At 37.9% G+C, this 14,376-nt stretch overlaps 1 protein-coding gene across 5 annotated transcripts in view; it reads left to right on the forward strand.

Moving 5' to 3' along the window:
- LOC128243363 (inositol 1,4,5-trisphosphate receptor type 3-like) overlaps positions 1–14,376 on the forward strand; it is a 136,415-nt gene that overhangs the window by 85,830 nt on the left and 36,209 nt on the right. For all 5 annotated transcript variants that reach the window (XM_052961102.1, XM_052961104.1, XM_052961106.1 and 2 more), the window contains 11 exons: positions 4,486–4,564; positions 4,938–5,029; positions 9,665–9,790; positions 10,031–10,081; positions 10,211–10,291; positions 10,919–11,104; positions 11,563–11,685; positions 12,000–12,104; positions 12,902–13,012; positions 13,574–13,651; positions 14,141–14,273. In XM_052961102.1, the coding sequence (XP_052817062.1) occupies positions 4,486–4,564; positions 4,938–5,029; positions 9,665–9,790; positions 10,031–10,081; positions 10,211–10,291; positions 10,919–11,104; positions 11,563–11,685; positions 12,000–12,104; positions 12,902–13,012; positions 13,574–13,651; positions 14,141–14,273 (1,165 nt within the window). The remainder of the gene's footprint in view (positions 1–4,485; positions 4,565–4,937; positions 5,030–9,664; positions 9,791–10,030; positions 10,082–10,210; positions 10,292–10,918; positions 11,105–11,562; positions 11,686–11,999; positions 12,105–12,901; positions 13,013–13,573; positions 13,652–14,140; positions 14,274–14,376) is intronic.

Here is a 14,376-nt window from a genome sequence, read left to right on the forward strand (position 1 = left end):
TTTGAACCTTCCGTACATGTATCACTATTTGAACCTTCCGTATATGTATCTCTATTTGAACCTTCCGTACATGTATCATTATTTGAACCTTCCGTACATGTATCACTATTCGAACCTTCTGTACATTAATCACTATTTGAACTTTCCGTACATGTATCCCTATTCGAACCTTCCGTACATGTATCACTATTTGAACCTTCCGTACATGTATCCCTATTCGAACCTTCCATACATGTATCACTATTTGAACTTTCCGTACATGTATCCCTATTCGAACCTTCCATACATGTATCACTATTTGAACCTTCCGTACATGTATCACTATTGGAACCTTCCGTACATGTATCACTATTTGAACCTTCCGTACATGTATCACTATTGGAACCTTCCGTACTTGTATCACTATTTGAACCTTCCGTACATGTATCACTATTTGAACCTTCCGTACATGTATCACTATTGGAACCTTCCGTACATGTATCACTATTGGAAACTTCCGTACATGTATCACTATTTGAACCTTCCGTTCATGTATCACTATTCGAACCTTCCATACATGTATCACTATTTGAACCTTCCGTACATCCGTACATGTATCCCTATTTGAACCTTCCGTACATCCGTACATGTATCCCTATTTGAACCATCCGTACATGTATCCCTATTTGAACCTTCCGTACATGTATCCCTATTTGAACCTTCCGTACATCCGTACATGTATCCCTATTTGAACCTTCCGTACATCCGTACATGTATCCCTATTTGAACCTTCCGTACATCCGTACATGTATCCCTATTTGAACCTTCCGTACATGTATCCCTATTTGAACCTTCCGTACATGTATCCCTATTTGAACCTTCCGTACATCCGTACATGTATCCCTATTTGAACCTTCCATACATGTATCACTTTTTGAACTTTTCGTACATGTATCACTATTTGAACCTTCCGTACATGTATCACTATTTGAACCTTCCGTACATGTATCACTATTTGAACCTTCCGTACATGTATCACTATTTGAACCTTCCGTAAATGTATCCCTATTTGAACCTTCCGTACATCGGTACATGTATCCCTATTTGAACCTTCCGTATATGTATCCCTATTTGAACCTTCCATACATCCGTAAATGTATCCCTATTTGAACCTTCCGTACATGTATCACTATTTGAACCTTCCGTACATGTATCACTGTTTGAACCTTCCGTACATGTATCACTATTTGAACCTTCCGTACATGTATCACTATTTGAACCTTCCGTACATGTATCACTATTTGAACCTTCCGTACATGTATCACTGTTTGAACCTTCCGTACATGTATCACTATTTGAACCTTCCGAACATGTATCTCTATTTGAACCTTCCGTACATGTATCACTATTCGAACCTTCCGTACATGTATCACTATTTGAACCTTCCGTACATGTATCACTATTTGAACCTTCCGTACATGTATCACTATTTGAACCTTCCGTACATGTATCACTATTCGAACCTTCCGTACATGTATCACTATTTGAACCTTCCGTACATGTATCCCTATTTGAACCTTCCGTACATGTATCCCTATTTGAACCTTCCGTAAATGTATCCCTATTTGAACCTTCCGTACATGTATCCCTATTTGAACCTTCCGTAAATGTATCCCTATTTGAACCTTCCGTACATGTATCCCTATTTGAACCTTCCGTAAATGTATCCCTATTTGAACCTTCCGTACATGTATCCCTATTTGAACCTTCCGTTCATGTATCACTATTTGAACCTTCCGTACATGTATCACTATTTGAACCTTCCGTACATGTATCCCTATTTGAACCTTCCGTAAATGTATCCCTATTTGAACCTTCCGTACATGTATCACTATTTGAACCTTCCGGACATGTATCACTATTTGAACCTTCCGTACATGTATCACTATTTGAACCTTCCGTACATGTATCACTGTTTGAACCTTCCGTACATGTATCACTATTTGAACCTTCCGTACATGTATCACTGTTTGAACCTTCCGTACATGTATCACTATTTGAACCTTCCGTACATGTATCACTATTTGAACTTTCCGTACATGTATCACTATTTGAACCTTCCGTACATGTATCACTATTGGAACCTTCCGTACATGTATCACTATTTGAACCTTCCGTACATGTATCACTATTTGAACCTTCCGTACATGTATCACTATTGGAACCTTCCGTACATGTATCACTATTTGAACCTTCCGTACATGTATCACTATTTGAACCTTCCGTACATGTATCACTGTTTGAACCTTCCGTACATGTATCACTATTTGAACCTTCCGTACATGTATCACTATTTGAACTTTCCGTACATGTATCACTATTTGAACCTTCCGTACATGTATCACTATTGGAACCTTCCGTACATGTATCACTATTGGAACCTTCCGTACATGTATCACTGTTTGAACCTTCCGAACATGTATCATTATTTGAACCTTCCGTGCATGTATCACTGTTTGAACCTTCCGTACATGTATCACTATTTGAACCTTCCGAACATGTATCACTGTTTGAACCTTCCGTACATGTATCACTGTTTGAACCTTCCGTACATGTATCCCTATTTGAACCTTCCGTACATGTATCACTGTTTGAACCTTCCATACATGTATCACTATTTGAACCTTCCGTACATGTATCACTATTTGAACCTTCCGTACATGTATCACTATTTGAACCTTCCGTACATGTATCACTGTTTGAACCTTCCGTACATGTATCACTATTCGAACCTTCCGTACATGTATCACTATTTGAACCTTCCGTACATGTATCCCTATTTGAACCTTCCGTACATGTATCCCTATTTGAACCTTCCGTAAATGTATCCCTATTTGAACCTTCCGTACATGTATCCCTATTTGAACCTTCCGTAAATGTATCACTATTTGAACCTTCCGTAAATGTATCCCTATTTGAACCTTCCGTAAATGTATCACTATTTGAACCTTCCGTACATGTATCACTATTTGAACCTTCCGTACATGTATCACTGTTTGAACCTTCCGTACATGTATCACTATTTGAACCTTCCGTACATGTATCCCTATTTGAACCTTCCGTACATGTATCACTATTTGAACCTTCCGTACATGTATCACTATTTGAACCTTCCGTACATGTATCACTATTTGAACCTTCCGTAAATGTATCCCTATTTGAACCTTCCGTATATCGGTACATGTATCCCTATTTGAACCTTCCGTATATGTATCCCTATTTGAACCTTCCATACATCCGTAAATGTATCCCTATTTGAACCTTCCGTACATGTATCACTATTTGAACCTTCCGTCCATGTATCACTGTTTGAACCTTCCGTACATGTATCACTATTTGAACCTTCCGTACATGTATCACTATTTGAACCTTCCGTACATGTATCACTATTTGAACCTTCCGTACATGTATCACTGTTTGAACCTTCCGTACATGTATCACTATTTGAACCTTCCGAACATGTATCTCTATTTGAACCTTCCGTACATGTATCACTATTCGAACCTTCCGTACATGTATCACTATTTGAACCTTCCGTACATGTATCACTATTTGAACCTTCCGTACATGTATCACTATTTGAACCTTCCGTACATGTATCACTATTTGAACCTTCCGTACATGTATCACTATTTGAACCTTCCGTACATGTATCCCTATTTGAACCTTCCGTACATGTATCCCTATTTGAACCTTCCGTAAATGTATCCCTATTTGAACCTTCCGTACATGTATCCCTATTTGAACCTTCCGTAAATGTATCCCTATTTGAACCTTCCGTACATGTATCCCTATTTGAACCTTCCGTAAATGTATCCCTATTTGAACCTTCCGTACATGCATCACTATTTGAACCTTCCGGACATGTATCACTATTTGAACCTTCCGTACATGTATCACTATTTGAACCTTCCGTACATGTATCACTGTTTGAACCTTCCGTAAATGTATCCCTATTTGAACCTTCCGTACATGTATCACTATTTGAACCTTCCGTACATGTATCACTATTTGAACCTTCCGTACATGTATCACTGTTTGAACCTTCCGTACATGTATCACTATTGGAACCTTCCGTACATGTATCACTATTTGAACCTTCCGTACATGTATCACTATTGGAACCTTCCGTACATGTATCACTATTTGAACCTTCTGTACATGTATCACTATTTGAACCTTCCGTACATGTATCACTATTTGAACCTTCCGTACATGTATCACTATTTGAACCTTCCGTACATGTATCACTATTCGAACCTTCCGTACATGTATCACTATTTGAACCTTCCGTACATGTATCACTATTCGAACCTTCCGTACATGTATCACTATTCGAACCTTCCGTACATGTATCACTATTCGAACCTTCCGTACATGTATCACTATTTGAACCTTCCGTACATATATCACTATTCGAACCTTCCGTACATGTGTGTGTTACAGGAGCAGGATGAGATCCAGTATGAGAGCTACGCCAGGATTGAACACGTCCTCACCGGATGTTGGCTTCACGCGCTCAAAGGCATGCTTTTTTATTTCAAATGTTTGCAAAAACTATCGTTCAACATAACTAAGATGTATGCATGATAAACCTGCTACGCATTATTAAATGAGAACCGTAACCATATCATTGTCTTCTGGACGTATTTAAAATGGGATGTGAGCGAGTACGTTTGAAACTGAGAAGCCAATGGCCGTGTTTAAATCATACCGTTAATTACACTTCATGGATTTCAAGAAGAGTTGGTATTAAATGCCCTCGATAAAGGATGTTAACACCTTCTAAGATAAATAAACATAACTACAAAATCGTACGTGACCATAAAAATGTCAAATGGCTCTGTTTGGGTTTTGTGTGCTTCATCTTTGATGTCATGAACTTATTACTATTGCAGATGAAGACTACGAGAAGCGAGAGTTCAGGGCTTCGGACAACGAGGAGATGTCAATGTATGGGCTGCGCTGGGACGGTGCATCTACTAGAAAGGTAGTTATAGTGATTATCTAGTGAACAAGGGGAGACTCTAGATATCATTCCACATACCAGCCGGTCGAATATTTATTCATATACGCATACTGATATACTATGTAAACAATCTATGTTGAGACGGACGCACTCAACAATCTACGATGAGGCTGACGCACTCAATAATCTATGTTGAAACTGACGCACTCAACAATCTACGATGAGGCTGACGCACTCAATAATCTATGGCGAGACTGACGCACACAATAATCTATGTAGAGACTATGTTGAGACTGACGCACTCAACAAACCATGATGACTAGACGCAATCAACAATCTACGATGAGACTGACGCACTCAATAATCTACGTTGAGACTGACGCACTCAACAATCTATGTCGAGGCTGACGCACTCAATAATCTATTTCGAGACTAACGCACTCAACAATCGATGTCGAGACAATGTCGAAACTGACGCACTCAATAATCTATGTCGAGACAGACGCACTCAATAATCTATGTCGAGACTGACGCACTCAATAATTTATGTCGAGACTAACGCACTCAACAATCGATGTCGAGACTATGTTGAAACTGACGCACTCAATAATCTATGTCGAGACTGACGCACTCAACAATCTATGTCGAGACTCAATAATCTATGTCGAGACTAACGCACTCAACAATGTACGATGAGACTGACGCACTCAGCAATCTACGAGAGACTGACGCACTCAACAATCTATGTCGAGACTGAAGCACTCAATAATCTATGTCGAGACTAACGCACTCCACAATCGATGTCGAGACTATGTTGAGACTGACGCACTCAATAATCAATGTCGAGACTGACGCACTCAACAATCTATGTCGAGACTGACGCACTCGATAATCTTTGTCGAAACTGACGCACTCAATGATCTATGTCGAGACTTTCGCACTCAACAATCCATGTCGAAACTATGTCGAGACTGACGCACTCAATAATATATGTCGAAACTGACGCACTCAATAATCTATGTCGAGACTGACGCACTCTATGATCTATGTCGAGACTGACGCTCTCAACAATCTATGTCGAGACTATGTTGAGACTGACGCACTCAATAATCTATGTCGAGACTGACGCACTCAACAATATATGTCGAGACTGACGCACTCAATAATATATGTCGAAACTGACGCACTCAATGATTTATGTCGAGACTGACGCACTCAAAAATCTTTGTTGAGACTATGTTGAGACTGACGCACTCAATAATCTATGTCGAAACTGACGCACTCAATGATTTATGTCGAGACTGACGCACTCAAAAATCTTTGTTGAGACTATGTTGAGACTGACGCACTCAACAACCTATATTGAAATAGACACAATCAACAATCTATGATGAGACTGACGCACCCGACAATCCATGATGAGTTTGACGCACTCAGCAATATATGTTGAGACTGACGCACTCAATAATCTATGTGGAGACTATGTTGAGACTGACGCACTCAACAATCTTTTTTGAAACAGACGCACTCAACAATCTATGTTGAGACTGACGCACTCAACAGTCTATAATGAGTTTAACGCACTCAACTAACTATGTTAAGACTGACGCACTAAAAAAAATATGTTGAGGCCGACGCACTTTGTGAAATATTTGTATGCAGACTGACACACTTTGTGAAGTAGTTGTATGCAGACTGCACACTTTGTGAAATATTTGTCTGGACACTGTCACACTTTGTGAAATATTTGTGTGGAGACTGCACACTTTGTGAAGTAGCTGAATGGAGACTGTCACACTTTGTGAAGTAGTTGTACGGAGACTGGCACGCATTGTGAAATATTTGTGTGGATACTGCCACACTATGTGAAGTATTTGTATGGAGGCTGACACGCATTGTGAAATATTTATTCGTGTTGAGATCGACGAACTTAGTGAAACATTTGCGTCGAGATTGATACACTATGTAAGCAATGTATGTAGAGAACGACTTGTTATGTAACCCACTTATGTTGAGACTAACTACGAAAACAACTTACGGTGAGACTGACGCATTATGTAAACAGCTAACCAGGAGACTTTCATACTTCGAAACAGTAAAATTTGATGCGATGAATTACATAATAATTTACTGTAACACAGACTCACTTCGTAAAACAAAACACGATGTGACAGGTGCACTTTAATTTTGTTATCGGTTAGTCATACATATGTTAGAGACAATTTAAAGATTCACAGACGCACTTCGAAACAATTAAAATATTGACAGATGCACTACGGTACAGTTGATAAGACACAGACGCACTTCAATACAATATCGCTTCATCTCCCGTATTTTGCCAAATGGCGCGTATACAAAAAAGAACTGCCTTACTTTATATTACATAGGATAAAGACAATAAATTCTTAAAAATAGAAAAACAAATACAATTTTTAAACACTAATTTGTCATCCATTCTGCTTGTTACACACATAAAAATGCGCTCTCTGTAATGTAATTGTTGACCGTGTTTGAGGTGGCATGGTAGATGAGACTTCCTAGCTCGCGTCGCGACGTTGACGCGGACGCTTTTTGCTCCTCTTCCAGATCTAAAACGTTCGCTTGGAATCATATGGAAATATCATGTACTAAGCTCATGCAAATAACAATCATTATCTTTTAAAATGAAAATCCTACAGGAAATGCAATTTTGGTCGAATTTAACAACGCACAACGAATTCTTTTCATTACTTAATCAGGTAAATTGTCTATGCCGATTCCTTTCGGATTTTTTTTGACGAACTGTTAACAAGTGAAACACAGAACAACAAGATCTCAATTAAAAGAACCAAGTCAAAAATATCTAAATGGCTTCATTTATCATCGATTTATTTTTTCTATTCTGAAAAATATTCCACTTCAAAACAATTAACGGTGTGATAGGCGCACTGCGAAACCATTTAAGGTGAGATAGGTGCACTTCTAAACAATTAACAGTGATATAGGCGCACTACGAAACAATTTACGACGAGATAGGTACACTTCTAAACAATTAACGGCGGGACAGGCGCACTTCTAAATAATTAACGGTGAGATAGGTACACTTCTTAACATTTAACGGCGGGACAGGCGCACTTCTAAACAATTAACGGCGAAATAGGTGCATTTCTTAACAATTATCGGTGAGATAGATGCACTTCTAAACAATTAACGGTGAGATAGATGCACTTCTAAACAATTAACGGCGAGATAGATGCACTTCAAAACAATTAACGGCGAGGTACACTTCTAAACAATTAACGACGAGATATATGCACTTCTAAACAATTAACGGTGAGATAGATGCACTTCTAAAAAATTAATGGTGAGATATATGCACTTCTAAACAATTTACAGCGAAATAGATGCACTTCTAAACAATTAACGGCGAGATAGGTGCACTTCTAAACAATTAACGGTTAGATAGATGCACTTCTAAACAATTAACAGCGAGATAGGTGCATTTCTAAACAACAAACGGTGAGATAGATACACTTCTAAGCAATTAACGGTGAGATAGATGCAATTAACGGTGAGATAGATGCATTTCTAAACAATACACGGCGAGATAGATGTACTTCTAAACAATTGACGGCGAGATAGATGCACTTCTAAACAATTAACGGCGAGATAGATACACTTCTAAACAGTTAACGGCGAGATAGATGCACTTCGAAACAGTTAACGGTTATATAGATGCACTTCTAAACAATTAACAGCGAGATAGGTGCATTTCTAAAACTTTAACGGTGAGATAGATGCACTTCTAAGCAATTAACGGTGAAATAGATGCAATTAACGGTGAGATAGGTGCACCTCTAAACAATTAACGGCGAGATAGATGCACTTCTAAACAATTAACGGTGAGATATATGCACTTCTAAACAATTAACGGCGAGATAGATGCACTTCTAAACAGTTAACGGCGAGTTAGATGCACTTCGAAACAGTTAACGGTGAGATACATGCACTACGAAACAATTTACGGTGAGATAGATGCACTACGAAACAATGAACACTAAGATAGATGCACTACGAAACAATTTACGGTTAAACAGATGCGCTACGAAACAATTACAGTGAGATAGATGCATTTCGAAACTGGTAACGGTGAGATAGTTGCACTTCGAAATAGGTAACGGTGAGATAAATGCACTACGAAACAATTTACGGTGAGATAGATGCACTTCGAAACAGGTAACGGTGAGATAGTTGCACTTCGAAATAGGTAACGGTGAGATAAATGCACTACGAAACAATTTACGGTGAGATAGATGCACTTCGAAACAAATAACAGTGAGATAGATGCACTACGAAACAAATAACAGTGAGATAGATGCACTACGAAACAAATAACAGTGGGATAGATGCACTACGAAACAAATAACAGTGAGATAGATGCACTACGAAACAAATAACAGTGGGATAGATGCACTACGAAACAAATAACAGTGAGATAGATGCACTATGAAACAATAAAGGGTGCGTTATAGACACTATGAAATAATTTACGATGGGAAAGACGAACTACGTACCAATTCACGGTGAACTAGACAGATAACGAAACATTTACAGTGATACAGAAACACTTTACAATTACTGACGGTAAAACGTAAACCTTTATGTCCATACTTTCAGGTATCGGCTAGCGGGGAGAGCATGTATGATGACGCGTACACACTACAGATGGTGGAAAGGATGGACGTGATGAATCTGAACTTTGTGGCCGGGATGGTGCCCTTCCTCTTCAACCTCATACAGGACGTATGTCAGGGGGATATTTTGTCTGTAAAATGATGAGATATTCAACTGTTTTCAGTACGATTGTGCCAGTAACCCATTTATCAGGGAAAAAATTCCGCATTGAAATTCACTTTCAGTTACCGTTAAAAGTTTTTGATCGTGAAATAAAACCATCAGACATTTAATAAAAAGCTTTGCCAGATAATTGTGATATTTTATCGTGCCTTTGTGTGTTAATTATACCATTGCGAAACATTTCAGTTTCAGAACAATATCCCACTTACGGCGAAAAAGACCCATGGAATAATTGCGGTAAGGGAAGTGTTGACTATCATGAATTTAAAATGGCATTACAATTTTAATTTTGTTTAATGGAAAAGCAGCTTTAATTATTTAGTTTGACAATCACCACATTAAATCCATAATATTTGTTCATTTAAGGCCCTTCGAGAACTGAAATTCTTCATGACTGTGGAAAACCAGCCCGATAAAGACAGACAAAAGTTGATGAGGAACCTCAGGGTGAGATATCTAAACAGTCTAGACTGGTAGTTGTTTGGCATTATAAAAGGCTTAAGGGACGGATCGTATACACCACGTATCTTACCTGTATGAGGGTTTAACCAATCCACTTATCAGTGCACTTGTTAATAAATACGTTATTGTCGTAAATCAAGTCCAGATGAATCACATGTGTTGAACCAGAAGTAATAAAATTAATAGTAATGCTAAATGAACATTTAGACTGAAGCGCTTGTTTGAAATAGGAAAACACTTCTCTTAATAACATAGCAAATTGGCCAGTACAGTTTTGGCTAGTACAGTTTTTACATTAATATTCTTTTATATCGTCAAAATTGACATTATGTCTACTGTCTTAAAAAAGTGAGAGTATTATATTGTAAAATCTGAATTACAAAGACGGGCTTCGTTTTCATGGTAATTTGTAATAATTACGATTGAAATTATATGAGGAGTGACCAAGTAAAACTTATCCCATTAATCAATAACACCTCATACCTCACACATAGAAGTCTTCTACCTCCTTTTAACGCTCGTGCAGCGCCACAGGTGGATATGAACGAGACGCTAGTGATCCGCTAAGACAGGCTAATAATGTTAAATTAAATCAACATCTCGCACTTGTAGGTGATTGACTTACTGGTGAAGCTGCTGCAGTGTCAACTGAAGGAGGGCGACGAGGAGACGCACATGATCCGTATCTTCAAGGAGGCATACGACGTCCTGCACGCCTACATGATCGGCAAAAGCCGCAAGAATGCCCTCTACTTCGCCAAGTACATAGACTTCTTCCAGACGCAGTTTACACAGAAGGTGATCAAATGAAACAGTTTATGTTAAAGCGTTAAGAAATCATTTAGTTTAGAACAGGTGGTGGCCTGGATGTATTAGCAAACATCCAGTAGTAAATAGATGACAAGAATGCAGGTTAGGAGTCTTGAAAACATGTAGAAGCTACTTAATTGAATATACTAATGGATCCAAGGTCAATATAAACTAAATATGTTTCGTCATGGTTGTCCGGCTAGCGCAGTGATTAGTGCACTCGCTACTCGCACCCGGGCTCGATTCCCGGCCTGGGCACACGTAAGTTTAGTTTGTGGTCACCAAATCGGACAATTGGGTGTCCTCCGGTTACTCCGGTTTCCCTTACAACACAAGACCACACTCTCGCGCAACATCGTGCCAACAAGAGTGATTAATATAAGTTGCAATAGCTTGTTTCACAATCGTTGTAAAAACACTTCTGACATAAATTGTATTTCATTCAGGGTGGTATCGGGTTGAACGTGGCCCAGATGATTGTAGAGTTGATCCGGGACAAGCGGAGAATCGTGGACAGAATCACGAGGAACCACTTGGACATATATATAGACCTTCTGAGGAGACACCAGGTAATCGACCAAAGTAACAGAGCCCGAATCCACTTGCGTCTTAAGTCTTTTTTTCTGACTCAGGCATAGAAAACCGAATTTCTATTACGGATGTCTTTATTCTAACTTCGGTGAAAATATGTTCAGTTACAATAAGAAATTAAGACGAATTTTTAATACTTGACCATCCTTAATATTTATATACACGGTCCATTGTATCATTGCATTGAAAACGACATTATGATTCAGTTGAAAAATAAAGACCCTCTTACACAAATTTGGCAATGCCTTACAATGGGTAACATTAAATAAGGTCTGATTTATTTGTACTGTAGAATTACCGGTTTCTGGACCTCTTACAAGTGCTGTGTGTGTGTGACGGTGTGGCCATCCCGAACAATCAGACGTATATCACAGAGAAATGGCTTAGATCATACAAGGTACGAGGACCAAGTACTGTAGCTGTGTACATATTAACAGTATGCCCCCAAAGCTGTGTCCGTCGGAATGTGGTTGAAACTACATAAACATGGGAAAAATGTATTAGTTTACGCTCCAAATAGTATATTCTTATAAATATCAAACATGGAGCTACTCATTATTGTAAATGTTAATGCAGTAAACCTTCTAAATTCAATTAAGAACAAAGCGGATTCTTGTATTGTTTCATTGTATTCTACATTATCAACCCCTGATTAGAAATTCTTCAACTATGAAATGGTGATGTGTCAAAAAAGTACTCATTCGTTCACGTGTGTGTTTCTGAATCTCGGCAGTGTACTTGTTCCGGACCTGAACATAGTGTCGGAACATGTTCCTTTACTCTGAATGGAACGTACACGACCGCGGCAAAATACTCGTGATTAGCTATACTCCTGATACGATGTTTTCATATTGTGATTTGCTATACTCCTGATACGATGTTTTCATATTGTGATTAGCTATACTCCTGATACGATGTTTTCATTTTGTGATTAGCTATACTCCTGATACGATGTTTTCATATTGTGATTAGCTATACTCCTGATACGATGTTTTCATATTGTGATTAGCTATACTCCTGATACAATGTTTTCATATTGTGATTAGCTATACTCCTGATACGATGTTTTCATTTTGTGATTAGCTATACTCCTGATACGATGTTTTCATATTGTGATTAGCTATACTCCTGATACGATGTTTTCATATTGTGATTAGCTATACTCCTGATACAATGTTTTCATATTGTGCTTAGGATAGCGTGTTCCTCACAGACCGTGGCCAGAACATCAACAAGAGGCCCAACATCGTATACGTGTCCACAAACAACACGCAGTCCTGGGTTACACTGCACGAATTCGTCAATGTAAGTGCCGTAGCCTTGTTTTCAATTGTATACAAGTATGTGTATATAAAATAAATGTAAACGAGTTTATTCATTGATTGTATGTAAAAGAGATCAAATATAGCTAATGTGATATCAGATACAGTTAAGTCTTTTTCATTTTTATAGAGGGTAATTTTTCGTTTCAGTGTAAGATAAGTAATATTTCACCGAGTGATCATTCAAAAGTTAGCATATCATCAGTGGCTTTGCTTCTACATCTATAAAGAGGGCAACTAGTTGTTTATGGGCACGAAACAAACATTACTAATGGAATATGTTTTTGTATTTATGAGGTAAAATATATTGTAATCGTACAATAAACAAGCAATTGTTCGATTTATGTGAAAAATTGCTCATACAAGTAAACGGTGAAATAATAGTTTTCTATACTGTTATTTTCAAGAAACTGTCGAAAGGTATGTGATAAAATTATGTAAGTAAAAAATTAAATCAATTACACTCGTTTATTTGAGAATGACACTAAATTCAAAATCGTTAGTTTTGCTTGTTGCAAAGTAACCGTTCTGTTATATTTCATAGCCCGACAGTGCCGAATTCAACCATGAGCAATACGATTTCCTGATTCACCAACTAGAGCTGTTCAAGGCTCTCACATATGTAAGTACTCTATGGTTTGACATTCTTTTAGTAAAATACCAGCCGTAAAGAATGCGCTTTATTGTTTCAAATGCGTTAAAACTGAACACATTTAATTGCTATAAATATTTCGTTTCAACTGACTTTTTCAACTGTGACTTTTTATAGCCGACTCCGAATATTGGTGTAAGTTCAAACATACTGCACCATTCTCAATGCATGTGGAATTTTCTTTAAGAGGTTACTGTTTTTATGCCTTTTTATTTAATTCCATATATTTGTATTTCCTTTTACAATTTTACATAAACTTTGCAAGGAAGGTTTAGTGTTTTATACATAATTTTATCTTTTACTCAATTTTTTAAACAACAATTAAATTTTGTATGTTGTCCAGAAATACATATATTTATTAAAGCTAACAATACGTTGTAGTTCTTTTTTATTGCAAACAACGGTAAAAGAACGAAAAACTATTTGAACGTTATTGCTTGACGTTTTAATTACCCCCAGGGCCGGAACGACTTCGGTATACACGTGATCACGCGAGAGTTCGGATACCTGACTTGGGAAGACGCCTTCCTGTGTATCACCTCAGATCTCCTCCCGGACTCCATCCGTGCAAAATACTGCGAACTTATAATTGGTAAGAAAATTTGCTAAAATTGCTTACCCAAAGCATTGTTTATAAATATTTTCTTATCATTTCAAACTTATATTCCTTTACCTCTGTGTATTTGGCGCTCATT

The sequence above is a fragment of the Mya arenaria genome, chromosome 8 (assembly GCF_026914265.1).
Source record: "Mya arenaria isolate MELC-2E11 chromosome 8, ASM2691426v1".
Taxonomy (NCBI): Eukaryota; Metazoa; Mollusca; class Bivalvia; order Myida; family Myidae; genus Mya; species Mya arenaria.